At 39.0% G+C, this 27,118-nt stretch overlaps 1 protein-coding gene across 1 annotated transcript in view; it reads right to left on the bottom strand.

Moving 5' to 3' along the window:
- The window catches only part of LOC114880695 (Down syndrome cell adhesion molecule-like protein Dscam2), a 197,031-nt gene that overhangs the window by 40,666 nt on the left and 129,247 nt on the right, over positions 1–27,118 (bottom strand). The window contains exons 4-5 of the mRNA XM_046288128.1: positions 13,398–13,540; positions 762–926 (exon numbers count right to left, since the gene is read on the bottom strand). Coding sequence (XP_046144084.1) covers positions 762–926; positions 13,398–13,540 — 308 coding nt within the window. The remainder of the gene's footprint in view (positions 1–761; positions 927–13,397; positions 13,541–27,118) is intronic.

Here is a 27,118-nt window from a genome sequence, read left to right on the forward strand (position 1 = left end):
GGGAACACGTTCTTCTGTTTTCTTTGTTTCTTTCCTTCTTTTTTCTCTAACGTTACCATTTCTTGTCGTTCTTTCTTTTGCCTCCCTATCCCATCCCTAAGCCAAGGGACGACAATCGAATGTCATCGAACAACCCTCTTAGACCCGTGGGACCGGTTGCACCGTATCGAAGAGGATGTTTTTATGCTTTCTTAGATCGTCTCGATCAGCCATTTAGAATTTCATAGCACAAAGCAGCGATTTATCATCCCTTCACTCCTGATAAATTCGGCAGATCGAGGTATTCTTTGCTTAATCTTATAACGATTTACTCGTCTGTTTTTCCATTTTCTGTATGTTTTATTCGTAATTTGGAATTTCCTTGCTATGTTAATTTTTTTCTTTTTAATAAAAGTTGAATATTATGTCGACTAGAAGGTCATTAACTAAGGGGCTTTGTGTTATTTTTTTAAGTTAAAGAGAAACTTATGATATACTTGGTTAATTGTTTTGATATTTAACAAGTATTCCACCTTTCAGTAGAGAAAATCAACTATTCGTCAGACATGAAAAGAGTGCACTTCAAAGGGGTTGGTTTCTTGGAAATATCTCGACAACGGCATTCTGTCGCGTGCTTTATGAAATATTTTATACAGAGAAGAGCACGACAGGCATTCCGATCATTTTCTTCTGCTGTTTCATAAAGCATACAACTTCATAAAATGATTACCAAAGAATTTCAATAATATCTATTTCGTGGAAATAGATTATTACGGACTTACCTGTGTCCGTGGTTCCAGGTAAAAGAATAGCATCGTCCCGGAACCAGGAGGTGACTGTCAAGTGTTCTTTGACGTCTTCCCGTGCTGTGCAAGATAGAACGGCGTTACACCCCTCCAGTACCGGAGATCTATTCACCCTTACGTCGTAACCAGGCACCGTTAGCACTGAAATCAAAAAGAAAAATCTCGGTTAGATGTAAACTTTGAAACAACAACCGTGATGCATTACTACTTCTGTTTCTAGCTTCCTTCTCCCCTAAAGTGAATTTTAAATATGGCTTGGAGACATGGGTACCCATCCAAGGCCGATTATTTTAATATTAAATTTCACATAAATCTAAGTAATTAAGAAAAATTATTTTGGTGACTACTATTACTAATTTAAAATTTTTTTATGTATTTTGTGCTAACATTAGAATTAATAGAATAAACTCTCTTTATATCGCCACTCTTTATATTGTCAGTTGCACAAATTTCCCTTTACACATGTTCTGGTTTTAAAGTAAAACATCACACGAAAGGAGTTCTTTCTATATTATCAATCCCAAGAATGTTCCTTAGCCCTGTACACGGCAATATAGCAAAAGCTTATTATATCATCACGATACTAATAAGGTATGAAAAAAAATATCTTGATTCCTCTATCGGAGAATTATAGTTGTGCTACTGTTAACATTATTCTCGCCTAGTATATAAAAATATTACGAGTTTTATAAGAATTTGAACCATAAATGATTCTATCTGAATTTTTTTCTATGCCTTTCAACAAGTTTTATTCGAAGATGTATTTCTCGAAGAAAAGATAGAAAATAGATTTGTTGGGGTAAATTTCTCGGCAGAAAGATAAGATTAGCAGGGCATCCGGAAATTCATTTTCAGCTCCAGCAGTTCCGTCGCTGCTCCATTTATTTCGAGATCTGACAGGTAGGTACGATATTGCTCTTAATAGCACTGTCAAGTCTGGCGTCATGCTGTTAGGAGTCTCATTTCGGAGGCACAATTTAAGTATTAAATGTAACGCGTTTAAGTCGGCCCCTTTTCCTGCTGCTGACATCCTGAAAATTCGCAATAACGCGCTTTTCTATTCCTGCCGGAGGTAACAGGTAAACGTCGTTGGTTATTAGACAACATCTTGCCTTGGATGAATTTGTATTGTTCCCCCATGTTTTACTTTAGCGAACCGTAGAAAAGTGAATTTCCAAGAATTTCATTCTGATGGAAACAATTTTCTCAAAGTAAATTGTAACGAATTTTCAAGCATTCGTTTAAAGAGAATTGCTTCTAGAAACGTTTGGGGATGTATTCTGCAAGCTAATTTAAAATACATTTTGCATTTATTATATAACATATTTATTCATAATATTTATCGTGTGTTAGTAAAAAAATTTTATTATTAGATATTAAAAATCTTAATATCTGATAATTAAAGTTCATCCATTTTAATTCCTAATATACAAAATTTGGATGTCTAGTAATTTATTATTTAAAATCCTAAATTTGAAAAAAAGAGAAGTATTTAAATACATCGAGATTGCATTTGAGATATTTCATTAATATTTTTTAAATTTTATTAATTATAATTATTGTCAGATATTAGAAATTTCAATATTTAATATCTTATAATCAAAATTTATTAATTTTAGGAGGTCTCTCCATGGTTCGCGGTCCGAGGGTTAACAAAAGTAGCCTAACTACATTTTAAAGGATCTAGCTGTATAAGCATAGTGAATCGGTCCCAGCAACAATTTCGTTTGATATTTATACCACATGATGCTTTTTGCCTAATTGTGTGCAATTTCAACCCCCTACCCCCTCTGATAAGGGAGATATGGGGGTAAAACCCCAAAATTTTACTATTTTTTTTCTCGGAAGCTATTTAAGATATTTGAACACATTAAAGTGCAAATAGTAGGTATTCATTAACTGTATTTCATACTTTTTTTAAAAGGTTTTATCCGATGATTAAAGGTTGAAAATTAATAAATAAATTTTTGAAAGTGATTTTTATAAACAATCCCTTGAGTGACACTCACCGAAAAAATTACGAATAATCCTTTACTATTTAACTATTATTTGTAAAAGTTTCAAGAGTGTCGGATTGGTACATCATAGTTAAAAAAAAAATAAAACCAAAGGTGAAAATGAAAATAATTAAACCATGAAAAACGTTGAATTTATCATGTAAAGATGAACTATTTGATCAAAGAATCATCCCTTAAACTATTAATCTACTTAATCTACTTAATCCACTTAATTCGATTTATTAATTTATGAATTTATTTCTTATCATTTAAAATTCCAAGTCTGAAAAAAATATTTAAATAAACTAAAACTGCATATTTGTATATTTCAGTAATATTTATCATATTCTAATAATTACAATTAGTATTAAATATTAAAAATGTTAATACCTAATATTTAATAATTAAAATTTATTAATTTTAGCAGTTAGTATCATTAATTTTAATGTGTAATAATTTATTATTTAAAATCCTATAATAAAAAAATTTTTTTTAAATTGAGAATGGCAAGTATAGAAAAAATTATTTCAAACTGTAAATATAAAATTAATTTCAAAAACGAATCTACAAATTGTTAAACTAATACTGACATCAATTTCTCTTTAGTATAATCTGCATAAATATTTAAAGAGCTTTTCACTGAGTGGCTTGTAGAGGAAAATTCCAAGTGCTGATGTTTCATCTTGAGTTATTATTCTATTACGGTGGCCAGGTAAAAAGAGTATCTATGCAGTCGAACGTAAAGGGGAGTGAAACGAAATGAGGTAGTGGAAAGAAGGCGTTATCGAGGGCGATAACGTCGCTAAATTGAACAGAAAATAAGAGCGAATCGATGGACTCTGGAAAGATCTTCCTTCTTCCGCTTTAAATTGATTCATTTGAATAGAAAAATACATCGTTTGTAGCTTCGTACCCCTTCCAATCCATGATTTACAAAAGACATATTTAATTCCTCCCTTGGACGGACGAAATGTACGAATTTAAATATTTGAAAACGTACAAGAAGCTATCTTTTTTATTTCATTTTCAACGTTAATATTCCATGTAAATTTGCAGGTCGACGAATCCTGTTTTAACTGCATTACTGTATTACGAATATAGTTGAAATGAAAGACTGACATTTTGTAATTTTATATGATGGAAGTGAAGAATTTCAGAATTATTTCACTGTTATATTCACTAAATAATATTAACAAAATTTTTTCCATTATTTTCGGATTGATTTTATCCTGTGAATTAAGGGTAGAAGTTTTAAATTTTATTATTAATTTAAAGCGTTTCATTTTATATTTTAATAAAAGTTGGTAGCAGTACTAGGATGAAGAGGTCTAAGGAGATCGGGGCCTCACTTTCTCGGGGCTCTTTTCTGAGCCTTCCACTTACGATATTATATGAAATTCATTTTTATTGTTATTCATTTTCTTTGCGATTCAATTCGATTTTATTTTATTTAGAATAAGTTTCAAGTATAGTAATCAAAGGAGTCATAGAAGATTTAGTAGCCTCGGGCCCCAGAAATCTTACTCCGTTCATGATTGATAGCAAAAATTTTCAAGATTTGAAATGAAAATTAAAATGAAGATGACATTCCCTATCCAAATCTTATCAAAATGTTTAAAAAATAGTTCTACTGTCAGCATCGAACATTATTTATTGAATTTTAAAAGAAATTGAACTTGTGTAGAATTTTAAATAAATCAAATCCACATTTTGTTTTCCAAGCTTTATCTCACTCGAAATCCGAGAGAAATCCGTTGAACGTATTGCGATCTAGCCCGAAGGATTCGGCGTATCGCGTCTTTCTGATGTCGGAAACCGAAAAAGAAACTTAATCCCGCCGATAGCTGGGAATCCGCTCGAAATATCGTTGCTCGCTTCGTTGAAGATCCTCGCATATTGGCTTCGTTTGCACGTTTCGTTTCATCCGCCATCCTCTTGCTTCGCAATCTGATCGTGATCCAGGTATTTTCCGGTTTCGTAACCAAAATAGGGACGAACAACCCCCGCCGAGGTGGGTTTGCTAATTCTGACGTCTCCAAGGAGCTGTTGTGGCCCCTTTTCTACCTTTCTCTTTTTATATCCTGATCCCGTGACCCTTATTTTCACTCCTCGACGAAGCGAGAATTCGTCCAATTGCTCCTCGGGGCACTTTCTTCTATTGAATTGATACTATCTTTTATTTTGAAATAGAAAATTATATCTATTTTTAATAATCCTTAAAGGCTATTATCAACTATCATCCTTAGACAAATTTAGTTGTTAAAATATGTGAGAGGATTATCAGTATTATGATAAAATAATATCACCTTTGGTAATCTGAATAAATATATAAATAATTAATATTAGCAATTGTTTCGTTTTCCAATCCTTGGACGGCAGACCATGGAGAAAGCCCCAATTTTAATTTAATATGATATTTCATATTATGTTCTATATTTTACACTGTTCCTTTAAAAATTATTCATCCAGTAAATGAACTTTAGATCAATATCCTTGTATATGTTTTGCCAGTTTGGGTCTCGATTGACCTAGACTCTGTTATTCAAGGGTTAAATAACATAAGACGAAATTACCTTCCAGTGAAATTTTATCTATGATAGCTTTTAAGAGTTATGCTAGGTTACATTTAAGGAACAGTTTAAAATTAAAAAAAAAAGATTAAAAAGAATTCAAAATTAAATTAAATCTGTTGTCGACGATTAAAATTGTAGAATTTATTTTCAAATCTTAAATATAACACCTTAATAATAGAAATTATATAAAAAGAATGTAGAATAGTGCTACCTCTCTTTTGATAAAATCAACCCCACTATAAGAAAGTTTTACAAAATACTTTATTATTATTATCCTTTCAAACTAAATTTGTAGAAAGGAAATACTTTTCCATGGGTTCTCTTTTGTTACGAGGACATCATCATCGAAAGTGTCGTAGCTTCATTGAAGTATTCCTAGAGTCCCTTATGGAACCTGTTCCGAAAAGGTGGCGGGAAAAAGTGGGGAGCAGTTTCTCCCTTTTTTTTTAGACAATGCTGCTCCTCTCGAGAATAAGTCCTTTGGCGAAAATGAGGGTCGAGCCGATGTCATTTCAGATAAATTCTTCGTCGCTTTTCAGCTTGTCCAGCCTTGGTATCTAGTGCTTTTCACTCGTGATACCTTGCATCGAGAAGAGCAAGCGGAAATCAAGCTACTATTGTTTTTCCCTAATCGAGTATTCCTTTTCCAGACAAATACTTTGTACTTTGGTCAATGTTTCTTTGATGCTTTGGATTTTATGTTTCAATTTATTTTTTTGGAAAATATTTTTAAAAGAATTTCTAGAAGAAAGAAAATCAAAACAGGAATATCATCAAACCTTTCAAGTACGGATTAATATTCTATTAAAGATTCATCCATTTAATTAATAAAAGTAGCCTAATAATTTTTTAAATAAAAAAAAAAGAAGACATTCTATTCTAATCACACTCTATATTCTATATTATAAAACAAAATGATTAAATCATGAATACCATCAAACTTACCAAGGAAAAATTAATATTCCAGAAAATAATCATCCACTTAACTGATGAGTAATTTAATAATTTTTGGAATTTAAAATGAGAAGTTATTTGCTCCTAATCAACTTAATTCAATTAAAGTTAAAAACTTTCCACCATTTTAAAGCGATAAAGTTTCATATTATATTGGAAGAATAATTTTTAAAGTCGCAGAATTAAATATAAATTGGGGAATCATCCCTTTGACTGATAAAAATAGTATAAGAAATTCTATCCCAACCCACTTAACTCGATCAAAGCTAAAAGATTTCCACCCTCAAAGAGACCCAACAATAATACCAGAAACCCACTGCTAAGAATAAAGAACGAAATCAGTGGTGAGTCGCTAAAACGCTGAGCTTCCTCGAACCTTATCACCATTATCCGGAAGTGTGCCTTCAAACAGAGACAATTAGCTCGCGGATAAGCAAGCTGCGACTGGAAAAGCAAACTGCGCGACGAAAGTGTACACCGTTTCCTTCTGTCCTCTCGCGACCAATTAACCGTCTCATTCAGCGTATCTCCTCGAGATCTAGCTGACAGACGTGCGACCAGACGAATGCGACAAGGATGGAGAACGGAAACGCGAAGAAACACTGGACATCCGGTGGAAGGAGGGTGGTTGAAAGAGCCTCGCTTTCAAAAGAGACGCAGCAGCGGCAGAAAAAAAAGAAGTTGCAAGTTTTACGGGACAAGGGAGCGGATGGAAAGAACATTCAGCAACAGAAGTCGCGAAGAGGAAAATTGGATGAAGATGGCGAGTCGAAGATAGTACGAAATGCGTGAGAACGAGAGAAAGAGAGAGAGATAGAGGGGAGGGGGTTGGAAACGAAAACGTTAGAATCAGACTGCAAGGGAAACACCGTGAAAGGGTAGCAAGAGGAGGGATGAAATCTCGCTGAATGCCGGGTCACTCGTTTAAATAATTAAACGCGTAATTACCGCCGGCTGGAACACATTTTAATGAACGGGGCCTTTTCCATGCCACCCTCTCTCACCCCTTTACCAACATCCCATCCCTTGACGGAGCGTGCTGAAGCCTGCAAGAAGCTGCGAGCACAGTCGTGAAAAAGAGTCACCAGACTTTTCGACGGGAGGACTGGCTTTTCGCGCAACTTAGAAGGTGCTTCTTACGGAGTGAACCTGGAACACCCTTGTTTCTATTTTTATTTTATCAGACCTGACATCCTTGGTATTTCAAAGTTCAAAGGCTATATTTCAAATTCTAAATGTTTCAACCCTTTTTTTTCTAATAATTACTGAGATATTTTAGGAAATTGTAGTAAACATGTTTGAGAATAATAAAAAATTAAGAGGATTATTTTGACTCCTTATAAGACAATTACGGTCGTGGCACTGATCAGGGGGATAACTAATTAGTAATCATAAAACGATAGAAATTTTGATTAATCCTCCTCCCGTCGTTTTAGTCGAAAATGAGTTTAGTCTGTCGTAAAACGCTTTTGGTAAGTCGAACATCTTCGAGCGTCAGAAAAGAATCGAGATTATTGGAATTTCGATTGGAGGACGGCTTGTTAGCGAGAAGTTCACGGTAAGTTCGATGTAACGAGATTTAATTAAAGCCGCATTTCATAGATTCGATTTCTATGATCGTTTACGTTCCACTCTGTCGTGGTGGAAGTTTTTTTTCTCTCCTTCAAGTGCTGCTGCTAATTGCATTTAAGAAGGGAGGAAAGTCGCGCCCCGTTTTTTAGTCGGGAAACTTGTTATCGCGAGCTTCTAACTAGACCGGTATTTAACTGTAAATTCATTTGGAATCCGTGATAAGTTCATCGTTATTGTTTGCATGCCTGATGAGATTAAAGGATAGTTTTTAATTGTACTGTTTCCTATTTATTGGCTCAATTTTATTTTATTCGATAAGAAGAATTATGGCCTACTTGGTCATTAATTAATCTACTTACCTTTTCTTATTTTACAAGTTACCTATTACCTTCACGATTTAATTATTAATTATACTAAACGTGTCTGGGTACCCAAAAATTCAGGCACCCAAACCTCGGGTCGGGTCAGGTCAGGTAATGATCGGATTTATTACTTTTTAAACACTTTTAAAATACTTCAGAATAAAAGTAAAGGAGATAAATAAATGAAAAAGTAGAAAATACTAAAGCAAGTTTCTCCACCGCGTCATTCAGAATTTCGATTCCGAACTTGAATCAACGTGAAGGAACTTCCGTTGTGGAAAAGAATGTACGGACGGTAAATTCGAGAAGTTCTCGAGCCCACGGATGGGCCGGGTATCGATTGACCCCCCCCCGTCGCGAGTTTCTCCGGAAGTTCGTAAGTCGTGGCCGTCAGTGGTAACAGAAATTCTTCTGCTGCTTTTCGTCGAGTCATCCGGAAACTTTCCCGACGAGGAGCCGGTTCAAGCCAATTTCAGTCGAAATACTGAATCTAAAAATCGAATTTTCCGACCAATCCCGACCATACGTTCTCTCCCATGAAACTTGACCATTTCCGCCAACTCTTTTCAAGCAAACATTATACAATATTCATGATAAATCAACAAACGAACATTCAAATTGATATGTACAAAACATATAGATACTGATTAATTATTATTCGTCAACAAGAGTGACAATTATTATGATTCGATCGTATCTGGTATACAATGTATCACAAATGACGAATGATGCTTAGCAATGAACAGTACTCTCGGTAATTATCATTATCGAACAATTTGCTCCCAGTTGCAATAATGAATATTACTAGAGTCTCGTTTACGAAATATATTCACTGACCAACGATCTCCAATGGGTAGCAAAGAGTTGCATGATGCACACTAAACCGTATTCAAACTGTTCTATAAACATTATCGAGTAATTAGGTATTAAAGAATCAATGAATCGTGTGATTGAAATGAATCGCGTAATTGAATGAGTGGATCTCGAAATTCTATTGAAGTTTTTAGCTTTAATGGATACTAATTTTGTAGCATAGTCAAAGCATTATGTGCTGGGGTAAACTCTCGTTATATTGCCGAGAGAGGGGCTATAGAAGCGGACAATCTTTCAAGCTTTCAAAGTGTTATTTGAAAGGAGGAAAGAAAGACAGAAGTGTAGCATCTTCGTATGCTAAGGGTTAAAAATCTGTGCAAAGATCAAATCGATCACTTGGCAATATAACGAGAGTTCACTATATGATACAAGTTGGATATTTCAATTCATTTAATTTATAAAGAGAATTCTAATTTATAGAATAAAATACTAAATAGAGCATCCTGGAAGTCAAGCACTCAATTTTCAATTACAACCAGTGTTCCGATTATTCTGAGTATCAATAGAATGAGGATGGACATGAGGTGGAATTGGCGTCATCGGTAATAAATGAATGAAACCAGATAATTAAGGTTAAATAGTACAACAAATTTATTATGGAAAACATGAAGGACTCTACTCTACGGGAACCGGCTGTAAAAAACCCTAGTCGAAAGTGGGGAAAAAGCCTGGTCCCAACAAACAAATTATACTAAATGAATATATATATATAATAAAAATAATACAAAGCAAAACAATTAATAATAACGCGCGCAAGAGAGCTCTCTTACCAAACCATCACCAGATGGCGCCTCGGTGACGTCGCAGCAGATAGTCGTGGTCCTATCAAACAATATTCCTGATCACAGGAGGCGTCCCGACCAACGAGGACAAAGTGACCGTATACACGCGCCACTAACTGCACGGCTAGCCAGGTGGGCAGGCTCAGCCGATCGCCGAACTGTGCTGTCCAATAACTACACACAGTTAGCCGTCTGAAAACCTCCCAAGAGATCGCCGGGCCGTGCAGATAACCCAAACAGCACCTAGGTGCTTATCACAAAATAGGACCTACGCCCGATCGCGCTATAGCGCCCGTCAAACGAACACCACCAGTCCAGAATTCAATTAAACAAACACACAACGGCGAAACCAAAAGCACCGTAAAAATCAGAAATAGCAACCCGCACAAAGCACTGATCGCGATTCAATGCGTGGGCCCAGTCCCGGACCGTCCCTTCCACCGACTTGCCGCTCGCGCCTGCACATCGTAGCGTGACGTTGTCCCCGCATGCACCCCCGCATTTTAAAACATGCAAAAAGCGCGAGACGCGAACAACCAGGATCGAATTAAAATTTCTGGGACCCGGAATTATCGCATCTTCAAAGGCCCCTTTGGTTCAAAAATTGAAATCTACTCTAAATAAAATTAAATAACATTGAATTGTACATAAAGATGCTAACAATAAAAAAAAATGTCATTCAATATTTTTTTAAATAGAAAATGGAAGGTTTATAACGAGGCCCCCTGTAAAGTGGGTTCCAGGGTTGTAACTCCTTTTAGATTTTCCAATTTCTTTTTTTTCTTTTTTTTAAATAAATATATTGAAAATTTAGTTTATATGGTATAACATTTGGTATAACAACCAGTGCAGTTTTGTACAAGATAGAAAATAGTGTCGGTTGGCTCAAAATCAGCCATTTAAATGGTGGCTCACGTAAAGCCAGTATCGGGCAAACTTCCGTCTCGCGTTCAGGCGAGAAAATTCTTTCTCTTTCTATCTTTTTTCGTTTCAGCTTCGGATCGAACTTCCACCGATACAATTTAACGGCGTTCAGTGGCATTTTCCCTTAGGTATTTACTCGGGGGATGACCCGGTGAAAACGCGGTCCGTGCAGCGAACCGCTTCCGGCATAATGGGATCCTCGGGAACATTCTCCACCTTTATCGCGGCCAGTCACGTTTCTCCAGCAACGTTCCGTCTGTAATTGACGTTTATTGTGCTCACGCAACGCCGTTTCGAGGCGACGTTTCCGTCTCGTATCGATGGATAAATGAGTTTTCAAGTTACTTGTCATCGACTGCGATATATCAACGCTCGAGAAAAAGAAATTTCTTCAAATAATTTGCACTGTTCTATTAGGTTACTGCATTTCTTGTAATATCAACAGTCTGACAAGATTTCATGACATAAAAGATTTCTAAAACAACTCTTATTTTATATCAATTTGAAGCTCAAAATGTGTAAAAAGAGATTATATAAGCCTTTTATCAATTATTCTAATAGAAAGTGGTTAGATTATAGAAAATTGTCAATGAATGTTCTTCACAAATTTTCTGCACAACTGACGATGAGTATAATATGAAACTACAAAGAGCACTTCTCAACTTTCTTTTTCCATTATTAAACAATTAATATTTCAGAATTAAAAAAGTATATAGAAATTACCATGATCGATCAACCGATGATTTTTTGTAGTAATTATTTTGTTGCAATTAATATGATAAGATAGAAGAGGATTTCGAATGAGTAACAAACAGGAAACTGGATGCGAGCAAATAATTATTAAAAAAATGATGAAAAATACTTTTCCGTGGGAAACGTGCCGCGTTTTTCATCCAGTTCTCCAGCGCGTTAATAACATAAAAATAGTGCAAAATAACAAGAGAGAAAAAGCTTTGCCCGGCTGCCACGCACAGACAGAAGTCTCATTATCGTGTCCCACTGCGGTGCTCATTAATTACTATGCTTTTTTCCCGATCTCTTCACTTTGGCAGGGAAGTATTCGTGCCAGACGACTAGCACGAGTTACATGAATACATGATACTATAATAGTATGCAATTAAAAAGTTCGATACCGAATCGAAAGGATACACTTGATCATTGAGAAAAATAATTCAATAATTTTTAACAAAAAATACAACCGACTTCAAAATGCGCTAAGAAATGTTAAATAATTTCTATTTCGATTATACAACTGCGTAACAATTATTAATGAAACCTCTTGCTACATTAACAAAATGCACTAAAAGGTATAAAATAATTTCTATTTCATTTATACCAATACTCCACAGCTATTAATAAAACCTCTTTGATCGTTAAATAGTATACTAAATACATTTCAACCTTTTCGGAGGCTAGGCGGTGCAAAATAAAAAACTTTTCTTCTACTAGGAAGAGCCTAATTCAGGCGTCGGCAACCTATGACAAATGACTCATTTGATAATTTCAAGTAAACAATATTCAACGGGAATCAACATACCCATTGCGGATTAACTAAATGTACATCAGAAGTGCTACCAACTTCTGTTACAATCGTTACAATTACAAATGTTTTCCGTCGTATCTATAACGTTCCGAATTTTTTCTTACGACTTATTAATAACCAAGTTCGCTATACCGCAAATAAATCGTTATTGGCAGCATCATTTATCCGGGTATCATTAATTTTGCACCTCCTCCAAAAAGGTTGAAATGTATTTAATATACTATTTAACGATCTATTTGATAAATGATGTTCGGAAGTGTCACTCCTGTCAGAATCAAACTGATTTTCTTTTTGTGTAGTGTCTTACAGTTAAAAAACAGCATATTTAATATTATTATGGCAGCGCATCAACAAAAACAATGTCAATAAATATTTTTTTAAAGATTTTTATTCGTCGATCTTTCGAACTTTTTTTCAAGATTTCTAAAAGAAATATTCTGTTCTTTCGAAATACAATAGACATATGTACAAACTATTTTGACAATTCTTCATTATAAAATTGCTGAATAGCATCGAAGATGGCATGTACGCGTTCACTATGCGCGGTGAAAACTCGACGAAATAGGGTATCGGTATTAGTTAGTGTAGTATTTAGGAGGGTCTGGCAATACGATTTGATTGCGGTATGGCGAATTTGGTAATTAATAAGTCGTAAGAAAAAATTTGGAACGTTATAGATACGACGGAAAACATATGTATTTGTAACGATTGTATGAGAAGTTGACAGTTAATCCGCAATGAGTATGTTGATTCCCGTTGAATATTGTTTACTTGAAATTATCAAATGGGTCATTTGTCATAAGTTGCCGACGCCTGACATAGAAGAACAGTAGAAGAAAAGTTTTTAATTTTGCGCCGCCCGAGAAGGTTGAAATGTATTTAGTATACTATTTAACGATTAAATAGGTTTTATTAATAGCTGTGGAGTATTGGTACAAATTAAATAGAAATTATTTTACACTTTCTAGCGCATTTTGAAGTCGGTTGTATTTTTTGTTAAAAATTATTTTTTATAAATGATTACAAACTCACCAGCACGAAGAGTAACTTCACGAGAAAGGACCGTTCCCACTGAGCTGGTTCCACGACACCTGTATCTTGCGTTGTGAACTTCCGCGCGAAAATCCTGCGCCAAGAAGGGTGGAAAGTAGAGGGTGCCATTTCCGAGCAGCTGTCTGAAACATAGAGAAAAAAAAGGATTTGAATTCTAATGTGTTCATACGCTTTCACTATTAATATTGCTATTTGTTCTACATAGACTTTGCAACTTAATTCTTGGACAGCGGACTATAGAAAAAGCTCCAATTTTAATTTCACTTTGTATTTCATAATATTTCCATTTTTTAAGTTTTACACTATTTTTTTTAATTATACATTCAACTTTAGGTTAATATTATTATTTATATTTTGTAAGTTGGGGTTATCTCGGATTGTCCTAATCCTTGCAAGGGGCGCGGGGAACCAGGACGACCTCCGGTTGATCTAGGCTAAGCCCCAACCGAGCGCGTCTCCGGGTGGCGGATAGGAGGACGACCGGGTGCGGGAAGTGGACCCCGAGAACCGTAGAACGGCTCACCTCAAGTGACTGGGACAAGGAAAAGGTGTGCACACGGAGTGCCCCGGCCAACAGGTGCTATAAGGGACCCCCGGGGGCCTAAAAACCTTCGGAGGGGAACTAAAGCCCCGTCGCGGACCAGCTCCACAAGCTAAGGTGTAAGCAATCGTGCCAAGAGCTGGATGGCACCGGGGTAATGGTGTCGCGAACGATGCCCTTGGGGTACCAGGCTCTCCCCATTGTATTCACCCTTACCCCTGTAAGCGGGCTCTGCAGGGGCGGACCCATACTTCCCAACTACTCGTGGGACACATATGGACATTAACAAAAACATAAACAATAGACATAAACACGAACGTACCCGGAAGCGGGCCAGTTGAGGAGGCAAGGGACCCAATTTTGGGGACTGTCTCCGAAACACCGCTGACGAGTGTTTTAGGGTAGGGCGCGTCTGCGGCAGGCGAGACTACAACCATGCCAGCCCTAGACATGCTCACCCTCAATGAGGAGCCTTCCTCAGGTATGACTGGAGCCGAGCAGGGAGAAATCCCGGATCTGGAACCGGCAGCATGAAAGAAGGTCAAACACAGTGGGGCAGCCAAGAAGAGGGCCCGCAGGGCGCGTTTAGCGCTGGAAGGGAACTCCGGCTGGATTGCCCCCACTGACACAAAACGCAAGGCTGGGGTGGCCTCACCGACGGCTTCCGCAAAGGGAGGTCCGGCAACCGGGCAACCCCTCGCAGGGACGTCGCAGGTGGGCAGCAAGGAGGCGGATGACAAAGGGCTCAAAAGGGCTCCGACCATCCGTTTCCCCAAACACCCAACCATGCGCCAAAAGACGACAAAGGATTTTGCCTTCACCAATCAGCTTCAAGGAGGCGCTGACAGCGGAGAGGAGGCTGGCAATTGCACCGGCCAACTACCCGGAGTCAACCCTCACTGAGGCGCAGGCTTCCGCCATAAAACAGGCGATCGTGGGAGCGCTGTGTGGGCTCCACAAGGGGGCCACCATGCCGCGCTTCGACCAGTGCCGGTTTGGAAGAGGCCTTCTTCTAGTGACCTGCTCGGACACCGGAGCGGTAGAGTGGCTGAGGGCCACCGCCGCCGGCATTAGCCTTGGGAAGGAGCGGACCTCCGGGTGATGGATGGCTAGCACCTCCCGAGGCTCAGAAGGATGGTGACGGTCATCCCCGACCCTCCGGTGGCGACGGAGGCCATCCTCAGGTTGGTGGAGGGGCAGAACCCGGGGCCATAGGGGTTGACCCTACCTCACACGGCCTCATCGAGAGGCAAGGCTTTGAGGTCCACGTGGGACTGCGCAGGGCCCTATTTAGAGAGGGAGTCCAAACACGCAAAAACAATCGCCGAAACAAAACCAGGATCAATAGCCCCGGGGATGGAGGAAGACAAAGAGAAAGAGAGCGGGATAGACAAGAGTGAAGGGGAACCCAGGGTGACGCACTCGGGAACTCTCACCCCCCACACCGACACTATCCCACTCGCCCCACCCCGAGGCAACAACCAACAGGAGGCGGCTGCCGGATCCTCTCAAGGACCGAATGCCGCCGAAACGCAACTTCCGACTAGCGGGAGCATCCCCAAGGCAGGAATGTCAAGGGCTTCCCCTCAAGGCCTTCGCCGACCACGGCGGAAGCGACGAAAAGGACCGGGCTTCTGGGGGTGCAGAGGGAGAGCCAGCGTACCCTAATACACACCCTGAAGGCCGGTACCAGAACTAAGAGAGGAAAGGGCTCTGGTGAGGGCCCCCCTCAAAGGTAGGTGCAATGGGCCCCTCCGGGGAACCAATCCCACCTGCCTTGACCAAGCGAGACCGGACCACATCTGACACCAACAAGGTGCCAGACTGTACCAGGATCTCGCAAATCAACCTGCAGCATTGCAAGGCGGCAACGGACATTCGCCTGTGCCGCCTAATGATCATACAGGAACCTCGGATCTGCAAGAAACGGGTAGGGAGGCTCAACACGAGGTGTTTTACACTTTACTATGACGTCTCATCCAAAAGGCCCAGGGCCTGCATCTTCATCAAAAGGGAGATAGCGGCCCCGAAACTCAATGAATTCTGCACTGTCAGCGTTCCAGAACCGTAGGTGAGATCGAGCGGGTGGTGGAACGCCTGAGCTCCGCCATCACTCAGGCCTACAAGGCTGCCTGCCCTGCCAAAACAAGGAACAGCAGGAAAAGGGTCTCCTGGTGGAACAAGAAATTGGACCAAGCCAGGAAGGATACCCGCAGATTGCTGAATAAAGCCATGTAGGCCAATACGGAGCCAGGCTGGGACAACTATAAAAGGTCCCAGCAGGCTTACAAAAGGTTAATAAGAACCAGCAAGAGAACAGCCTGGAAGACCTTCTGCAATAGTTGCCAGGTTAAGGAAGATCTTCTCCATAGGCCCCTTACCGGGGTTGGATCGTATCAGACTCCCGAACGGGAGTATAACTCGCAACCACAAAGGATGAATTTCCCGTGCTCAGTAGCAGATGGTCGGGAGCGGCGTCGTGGAGATGCCACGCACATCGACCACGCTTCAGCAGACTGGGGAATAGCGGAGTGGGTGATCAGCCCGGACAAGGTGAAGTGGGCCATTGGCTCATTCAAGAGATTTAAGAGTCCAAGCACAGACGGGATCTTCCCGGCACTCCTTCAGGAGGGCGGTGAGGACCTGTACAGGTGCCTGGGCCAAATCTTTAAATCCTGTCTAGCAAAGGGCTATGTACCCAAAGCCTGGAGACACTCCAAGGTAGTGTTCGTCCCGAAACCAGGGAAGAACAATTATGACTTGGCAAAGCCATATAGGCCTATCAGCCTTACCTCTTTCCTACTCAAAACACTGGAAAGACTGGTTAATAGGCACATTAGAGACGAGGTTCTGGTCAGCAGACCACTGCACCTCTTCCAACATGCCTATCAAAACGACAAATCCACCGAGACGGCACTTCACAACCTGGTAGGTTTAATTGAAGGAGCACTGTCGCACGGTGAATCCGCCCTTTGCATCTTCCTTGACATTGAGAGGGCATTCGATAATACCCCTCACGATCCCGTACAGGAGGCTGCGAGGAGATACAATATCGAGGACTCCGTCGTAAGATGGATCCACAACATGCTGACCAATAGAGCAGCCACAGCAAACCTGGGGGAGGAAACAGTGAGGGCCGATGTCGTGAGGGACTGCCCGCAGGGAGGAGTCCTATCCCCCCTATTGTGGACCCTCGTGGTTGACGAACTCATACGGATACTCACCGCAGAAGGCTTTGAAGTTCAGGGTTACGCCGATGACCTTTCTATTACGGTCAGGGGCAGACACCCTTTGGAATTAGCGAGGAGACTGCAAAAGGCAATCACACTCGTACAATTATGGTGTCATCACACTCGCTCTCGGTCAATTCGAGCAAAACGGAGTTGGTCCTATTTACAAGGAAACGATGCTTCAAGGCTCCTTATCTTTTTGGGACACAACTTACAGATGAGGTGAAATATCTGGGAGTAATACTAGATAAGAGGCTCACCTGGAAAAGTCATATCGACAAGCAGACTCGGAAAACAGTCAGCACCTACTGGGCCTGTCGTAAAATGTTTGGTCCTACACGGGGACTCAAACCAAGGATGGTAAGGTGGATCTACCAGGCCATCCTTGAACCCATTATAACGTACGCCTCGATTGTGTGGTGGACCTCCATGAAGAAGGGGACACACAGAAAGACTATCGAGAGAATATACCGAATGGCGCTGCTGGGTATAACAGGTGCACTCCCCACCACGCCCACCATGGCATCAAGCCTGTTTGACATCAAGCCACTTCACCTAGTGGTGATCGCGGCGGCTTGGAGAGCAGCCATTCGCCTACATTAGGCTGAAGAATCGTCGCCGTCGAACAACCGGTACACCACGATTCTCACGGAGCTGGAGTCGGAACCAACTCTGACCCAAGGTGGTGACCGCTGCAAGAGGGTGTACCTCTTCGGTCACGACTGTGAGATAATCCTCTGGTTCACAGACGGCTCCAAGTCTAAATTTGGAACCGGGGCCGGGATATCGGGGGTGAGCCCAAAGGTCAATATAACCCACAAGCTGGGCCACCACGTAACGGTCTTCCAAGCAGAAATGTTTGCCATCTAGGCCTGTGCCAACTATATTTTGGACAGGGCACACTCGGGCAAACACATCTACATTTGCAGTGACAGCCTCGCTGCGCTTAGCGCCCTCCCCAAAATGGAAATTGGATCTAAGCTAGTCAGGACTGTGCATTGATCTTGGGATGGTTATCTCTGAATAACAGAGTCAAGCTGCTATGGGTACCAGGTCACGCTGGTATTGCAGGAAATGAAAGGACCAACGAACTAGAGCTTGACGCCTCCAGTCATGCTCCTCGTACCCTATTGGAGTCTCAACCAGCGCGTTAAAGGGCCAGGCCACGGAATGGCTGAACCAGGAATTCACCAGGCTCTGGCGAAACGCACCTTAATATACCTGGACAGGGCGCAGTTGCGCATGCTCGTGGGCCTAGTGACAGGACACTGGTGCATGAGGAAACACCTTGCACGCATGGGGCTCACAGAGGAGTCGGTATGCCCAAGGTGTGAGGAAGAGCATGAGACACCTCTCCACGCACTCTTAAGATGCAGGGAACTAAGGGTCCTAAGCGGATCAATCCTAGGGACCTCGGAACCCTCATCGTTAAGCATTTCGGCTGGTCTGGTGCTGGCGCTTCTGAATTTCGCAACGGAAGCCCAGGTGCCAAGGCACAGCCAGTAAGGAGGCTGCTTTGCGGCCCGGGTACAATGACCCACAAGGACTGAGTGCCCGGTTAGTCTCAAATCCACAGTAATAATAATAATATATAATAAGTAACCTATGACAAATGATAATTTGATAATTTCAAGTAAACAGTATCCAACGGGAATCAATATGTATATTAGAAGTGTTGCCAACTTCTGATACAGTCGTTACAATTACAAATAAATATTTTCAGCTGTATCTATAACGTTCCGTATTTTTTCTGTCCACTTATTAATTACCAAGTTCGCCATACCGCAATCAAATGCGTTATTGGCAGCTCGTTTATTCGGGTATTTTTAATTTTGTGCCGTCTCTAAAAAGGTTGAAATGTATTTAGTATACTATTTAACGATTAAATAGGTTTTAATGATTAAATAGGTATTAATGAAATAGAAATTATTTCATACTTTTTAGCGCATCTCGAAGTCGGTTGTATTTTTTGTTAAAAATTATTTTATTACACACTTTTTAGTGGAACAAGCTGTATTTGTAGGATACCCTAATGCGGTTATGCATTTTTATTGGTTAACTAACAACTATAAATGAAAAAGAATATATTGATTGAATTTAGATGGTTAATAAAAAAGCTGCAATTGATCTTGGCAAAAAGGATTTTGCAAAAGGCCAAATTTACGTCGCTCTTAGTCGTGTCAAAAGTTTAAATGGTCTAACTGCTAGCTTTATCTGATTTAGCACCAAAGTCCTCATTAAACCGCATGTCAAAACAGCACTAACAGAAATGCAAAGATTATGACGGTTATTTTTGCAAAGAAACAGTCCAAATCAGCTTCCAGTGACCGACAAGAAGAAGCGATACGTGAAGAAGCAAACCAATCATTCTTTTAGCGACCAATTAATAAAGAAAATGACGAAGTCTACTTTCATGGATAATGTTGAAAAATCATAATCGGTACATTCCTTGCAGAGTAACACCAGCGAATAGGTTTTCTGCTATAACAATAGTTATTAACAACAAATTCCATACATTTTTGCAAGTGGAATCATCATGGATGTATCTCCTACTAAATGTGAAAGGTTTCATCGCGATCAGTACATTCCTTGCAGAGTAACATTAAGAAATAGGTTTTTTGCTATAACAATAGTTATTGACAACAAATTTCATAAATGTTCGGAAGTGAGATCATCTCAGATATATCTCCTACTAAATGTGAAAGGTTTCATCGCGATCAGTACATTCCTTGCAGAGTAAATGCCGAAAAATATAATTGAAACATTACGTTTTGTGCAAAAAAATCGTTAGCAATGAAAAAATGCAAAATGTTTTTTTAACGGGACCAATTACGAAACATACTCTATAAGATGCAAAAGGTTTTGTTTCGATTGATCCATCCGTCTCGGAGTAATCGGCGAATATACATAAAAAAAAAAATTAAGAAAAAATACTGATCGAATTGAGTAACCTCCTCCTTTTTCGAAGTCGGTTAAAAATCAATAGCTCGTTCATAAGTATCATGTCAAAACGTTCCAAAAGTATCTGCTGGAAGTAATGATTCCAGGATGGGGTTAAACCATTCGTTATTTTGTTGACTAGTCTCCTCGTATACAATTATCATCGTATCGAAAGTTGAGGCAATCGTACGGGTATTCCGGCTGTTACTCCTGAAATTGAGTAATTTATAGGCCGGTTCACGTACCGTTCAATTGTCTCTGTTTCTTGCCATTGCGTACCCCTTTTCTTGTTTCCGTCTTCCGTGGAATAGCGATGATTTGATCGACTCGGACTTTGTCTTTCTCCCAACGCGCTTTAATTTCTGCGCGAAATAATGGCGATTAAAGCTTATTTACCTAGTTAAGTATATTGCTCAAGTGTGTGCATAATTATAGTCGTACATTGGGGATTGAAGAAGTTTGATGGGATTAGCGTGAATGATACCGATTCAACAGTTTTCCGAAACATTTTGTTGATAGGATTATATAGGATTGGATGTTAATAACTAATGGTCTTTGCTCTTTATGCTTAAAGTTTGTTAAGCGGATCATTGGCTTTCATTTTTGCTTTTTGTTCTATGCAGTATCTGGATGAACCAGTTATTTCACTACCAGGGTATGTAATTGTTCCCTTTGCGAGTGATTGGAAAAGTTGATAATTAAATTGGTAGATTGAAGCATGGCAATGAAAAATTTGTATTATGAATATGAATACCATTCAATCAAGTTTTACTTTGAAAAGAGATATCGTGTATATGAATGTCAATTTTAATTATGTGTCATATGATAATGTGCGTTTGTTCCAAAATTCACCTTGTAGCAATGGTTAAGCGAAAACACAAGGAAATCTGTTGAATAGATAGGATTTATTGGATTAGGTGAGGTTACAAGGTGTAGGATACAGTTTTCTCTTTTATTTATTTGTACAAGACATTCTACGGTGAGCGCCATATTTATACTTCTGTAACGTTCCGGAGTTATTCACGAGCACGCTACTGCACTGACGCGTAGGGAGAGCGGTTCCCTATGAGAAGGCGACTCGTATTCTTTATAATAAAGGAAGGGATTATAGGTTCGGGTGGCACGCGGTAAAGGAGTAAAATCCAACGTTAATTCCTTTCTCAAACAGTATGTGTGTTTATTCAAGAAATGATGTGTTTATAATATATAAAAAAAAGGCAAGTAATATAAAAGATATTGAATGTAATTAAATAATATAATGAATTAATGTAATTAAGTAACAAAGGTTGCGCCCTGTTTCAGAAATACAAAAAGAAAATAATATATTAGTAGAGTACAATGAGTACGCCCTGGATAAGAAAATACAAAGAAAATAACAATTGCGTTTGTGCTAAAAAGTGAAATACAATGAAAGAAAATCAGATTATTAGTTACAAAGTGATTCGACCTAAAATAAAAATACAGAGAAAAATAAATTAATTAGTGAACGCGGCTCTAGATACGATTATCAAAACTCAATCTATAATTTGAATTTATAAAATAATATTATTTAAATAAATTGATCGATTGTCGGAAAATTGGCGAGGATCCGTTCTGACACTGTAGGAGCTAGCTCGTTCGGCCGCAATACGATTTCTTGGCAACTTAGCCGTCACTGATAGGCCGCATCCAAGGAGCTTCTGCTTTCGCTCGCTCGTTAAGCTTGGTTGCGAACCTGACACGTAGGAGAACCGCTGCGAACCGGTAGTTGAGCGCTCCGGGTCCGACGCGGAACCTTTGCCGTCGTGCCGACAAAAGAATCTATGCTACTGAATTCTAAATAAAAATCGTACCATAGACCCGTGTCGGACTATGATCAGAATCGAAGTGCAGTAGCTCTGCGCGGCACGCTCGTATTTATACCAGAGAACTGCTGACGTAGTTTTTTCTACATGTACTTTTGATACCGGAAGTGTTTGGACTTTGACCCGCGTGTACGTGACTCCGCGCATATAGCTATCTCTGTCTACGCATAGTTGCTATCTCTTTCTATTCTGCGCTCTGTTACTATCTCTTTCTACGCGGTGTTGCTATCTCTTTCTATTCTGCGCGCGGTGTCGATCTTTTATCGACGCGGTAGTTTTATCGACGCGACAATTACCGATCTATTCTTTTTAGTTATTGAATATGAATATAATTATTAATTTGAATCAGAGTAATACAATAATAAAAAAAAAACGAACTGTTACAAATTTTAATTATATAAAAACGAAAAAATAAATGAATGTTTTAATAAATGCTAATAATGAAATTCCTTTTTGTTTATTATTCTTCTTGCGGGATGTTACACTTCTCCCGTTCGATAGGCGTCCAGGTATTATTGCCGAACTCTCCATATCGAACGGGCGTCTAGAAAACTAACTCTACTAGGGCGTCCAGGAGATGCTCTGTACTCTCTCGACCGACAGGCGTCCAGGTATTATCGCCGTACTCTCCGTGTCGGTCGAGCGTCCAGGAATAGTTCTCCCGTACTCTCCCTTCTTCCGGTAGGCGTCCAGGTATTGTCGCCGAACTCTCCTACCGGGATCTCTCTCTCTCTTCTCCGGCAGGCGTCCAGGTATTATCGCCGTACTCTCCTGCCGGAGTCTCTAGCCTGCCGACCAAAAGCGGCCGATGGTCTTACCTCGTCCTCTCTCTCGAATAACAGCAAGCAAAATAGGCCGAGGCAGTCGCGAGTCCTTAATTTATATCCGCTCGTTGTCAAGAATGAATTTGGCGTTTTCCGCGCTCGCGTTCCACGTCTCCGCTCGCGCCTCGCGTCTCTGCCTCCTGCGATAGCCTATCATCGACTTTTCTCGAAATTGTCTGAACATTTTCAGACCGCGTCGTTTTCGCAAAGTTTCTTTTTTACCGTTGTTACAACCTGGTAATATGAAAGAAATATCACAGGGGTTTTCAACTGAATGAATTTTAATTACAGATTTGTATATCATCTGAAAATCTGCATTTGTTTCATAATGAGAATGAAAATACAAGTAGAATAAGACTACGCATGGTCAGGGGCACAGTAAGTGTTCCGTTCCGAGGAACACGCGATACGAGGATTTCGAAAGTTAATTTATAACGGTTTCGCGACGGTACAGCTATTTTTGAGTAAACCTTGTCATATTGCCGGCAATAGTAGTTTCCCTTTTTGCAACAATGGAGTTAGAGTTTTATTTTTCGTTTCGGTCTCAATGGCTAAAACACGTCATAAATTGAGTCTTTCCGAAGGGTAATTCGACAGCGGTCATCTAACGGTATGGGGCTTTCGAAGGCCAACCTGGATGGAAAAACCTCGGTGTTGTCGAACTTTCGAGGCCCTCCAGTACCTCAGGTACCACTCCACCCTCTCCTGGACGAAATCGCGCTAAGGGCGTAAGGAAGGGCGGACTCGGTACTTGGGGGATACGCTGATTGGAAAGGTGGCTTTTCGGAAAAAGCCAATCAGCGTAGTCTCCCCGCTCAACGAGGAAAAGCGAAACTTAAAAGCGGCGACGTTCGAACGCGAAAAAACACTTGCACAGATTTTTCAGTATCAGACGTATTAATCGGTCAACGTTCATGACCATCGTAATCATAATAGTAAATATTGTTTCAATATTAATTTGGCGAAACAAGCGTCGTGACGGATTGTTAGCCATCAGGCTTTTCCAAGTCATACAAACTTAGAAGGACGCATAAAATCCGCCGGCACTCATTCGCGACGCAGTGACGGACATCGTTCGGTCTGTCACCAGTAAGCATCTCCATACGTAGTCAAGTGGTATAGATCAACCATAGTTGCACCAAGTGGAATAAATGATTGAAATAATAAGTAGAATAAATACAGTGTTTTAGCCAAGTGACAATAAACGGATCGAATTAAGAACGTATCCAAGCAGAATACCTCATCGTCAGTACTGTAATTAGGTAGTAGAATATGGCCGTATTAGATCAGCCAAGTAGAACATGCATGGATCTATTCAGATAAGCAGACAACGTCATGTCTGATAGGACAAGTGACATTTAATTGTCCAAGGGATTGGCGCAAATTACGTGATTCGTCAAGCGATATAATTAAACAGGTAATTGCAAAATTCAAGACATAGTGTGTAATTAACCTTCGAACAGTAAAGCTTGGGTCAATCGCGACCCGAACTTACAAAACATATACAAGGATATTAATCTAAAGTGAAATGTATCATTTTCACATGAAATGTAGAAAATGAAAATAATACAAATTTTAAATTAAAATTAAAATTGTGGCTCTCTTCATGGACCACCGTCCAAGGCTTAAACTAGCAACCTTCCTATTACACTTTATACAACAATACAATGTTATAGGACCACTATCAATTAAAAATACCTAAATTAATAATACTATTTAATGGAAAATCATTTTATTATTTCAAAAGTAATTATTTCAATTAAATGAAAGGATACTTCCATATTTTAATTTTTCAATATTAATTAGACAAGTAGTGTTCAATTAAACCGTGAAAACAGAAATATGTAATACCATGTACTTTAATTGTAATTATTTATAATATCATCTTTCATTTTCCAATTTACATTTTCCACTTCCTACGAAGGAAATGAATATAATATTAACGCTTCTTCGAATTTTCTTTAATACTTTTGTTTCGATTATCCGATTATATTAAATTTGCAGTAAAATGCTTAGACTTTCGTGCTAACAAGAATTTCAAATTAATTTCAACCAGCGTATTTAAAATTCATAAATAGCCAGAAATTCACGTTCTGGTGCTTTTTAAATTTGACTACAATTGATACGTCATTTCATTCATTACGAGCATCGACGGAAAGCAGAAACACTGCAAAACGTAAATGCGAAAGCTCGTTCGTTCGTGCACTGTTTCCAACATTTCAATCGCGCACCGTTCGAAACTTCTCCCCGGCGGAAGTTTATTCACGCAAAGCCGATTTTACTATCAATTAGCGAATTTAAAACAAGGCAGGGATATACAGCGTCGAACGCATTAAACGTTGATGTAAATCATTTTCACCGGTAAACATCGGCGCATCGTTTAATTCTATCTGGTATTTATTATACGCGCAGGGAAATTTGCATGATATCACCACACGATCGATATCAAAGTCGAAGAATTATGTTAACGAAATTTTCAAAATCGTGTAACTATCGTGTCGATCGAATCTATTCGTGTATTTCGTGAGCTTACTCATTTTGTAATTATTTATTATTTATACTGATATCACTTTCGAGAAACTTAGATCTTACTAACTGCAAAATATGTTTTAAGTAATTAATACAATTTTTATAATCGAAAAAGTAGCACCACTATTCATAAGGGTAATATTACGAAAATACTAACACGTTTTTCTTAATCTCAATCATTTTTTGTTTAATGCTACACTAATAATAATCTTTTTTTTGTATTTTTATTAAAAATTCTTCCATGGATTTGATATAATGACTTCCTTAGTAGAAATAGTCGTATTTAGTCACACACATCATATTATTCGATTATTATTAAAAACATTAAAAAGAAAATGGTTAATATAAAGCATTAATAGTAGAATAATTGTAGAAAATGGTAAACATAAAGGTGACTTGCAGGTAATGTGTTACGGTCTTCTATCTAATTCCTCTCGCACGGTTAATCGCCATGGTAGGGACGTCTGCTTCCAGTCCACGAGTTTTCAATTTTTCAGGGTTTTACGTTTAATTTCCTGCCGCGTGATAGTCGTTCATCCTGGCTAGACACGCGTACGAATACACATCAGAAATAGGATGTACATATGTATGTACATACAAGCGAGTGCTGTGTTCGATTAAAGCTTCATTGGTAAATTGAAGCTCGTCGATTCTTTCGAATTTGACACTTTTTTGACATTTTTTTATATCCATCCAAGATTTTCGAATGGTGAGTGAAATGAATTGTTAAGCGAGTAATTACACTGTAATTAATAACACCTACCCCTTGACTTTAAATTTCAAATTTAAATCAAAATACTAATTTGCAATAAAATATATTTTTGTAACAGTAAGTCTTATTTTCACAAAACCTTTTGGAACATCAATTCCATTAATCTCAGTTTGTATTTACCTCGTTCATTTGCATTTATTTTTCGTTCATCCTGCTATTGATTTCGTTTCACTTTATCCAACTTTATCCAACCCACCCCTTTCCTTCTTTTGCTCTTGTACACTAAAACCCTGAAAGGTACTCTTGCACCCCTAATCAATCGATGTATCAGAAGCTGTGTACCAGGATACGAATTTCGTGGGATGCAAATGAAGACGTGGCGCGATAGTTGAATGGAAAGCGAAGATCGAACGTGAAAAGGATACCTGTTTGGGGATGAATCAGTCAAAGAGGTTGCTTTCGCTTCGAATTTTTTTTTTAACTTCTTTGTATTTTCGAAACCTCCGTCATTCGTCTCGAGTCCCTACTTCAAGAGTACGCTTGTTTGATGTCTGAGTATAGAAAAGGGTTGAAGAGAGAAAGGGGTAAATGTATCGTTTATTGAAACCCTTCGAAGACGATTAAATCGAGAGATATCTGTAATTACTATTAGCTATTAGTTATTAGGAGTATTTATTGGTTTAAAAATAAGCACTTTTATTATTGTATTTTATTCAGCTGGATAATTCATTAGGAACATGAATTTACGCTTAACAGTGAAACGTTAGGTCGCGAACAAACTTACTGGACGACCATTGGATAAGGAACATTTCAATTACTGGGAGGAAATAGTTTCCTCAGGTGCCACAGTTACGGTATTGCCCAGGGTACAACATCAAACTTCCAATATAATACGAATCTTACGCGATCTCGAGGTTGCGGTTGTTTTACTCTCGAAACTTCCGATCAAACCATTGCTACGTTTATGACAAACTTTCGAGGAGATTATCTCGCTTTCAATTTAAGAAATATCTCATGAAATAAGTGTTCTGAGAGCGTTACTATTATAAAATATAAAATATAAAAGCAATATAAAAAAAG

This window comes from Osmia bicornis, chromosome 12 (assembly GCF_907164935.1).
Source record: "Osmia bicornis bicornis chromosome 12, iOsmBic2.1, whole genome shotgun sequence".
In the NCBI taxonomy this organism is placed as follows: domain Eukaryota; kingdom Metazoa; phylum Arthropoda; class Insecta; order Hymenoptera; family Megachilidae; genus Osmia; species Osmia bicornis.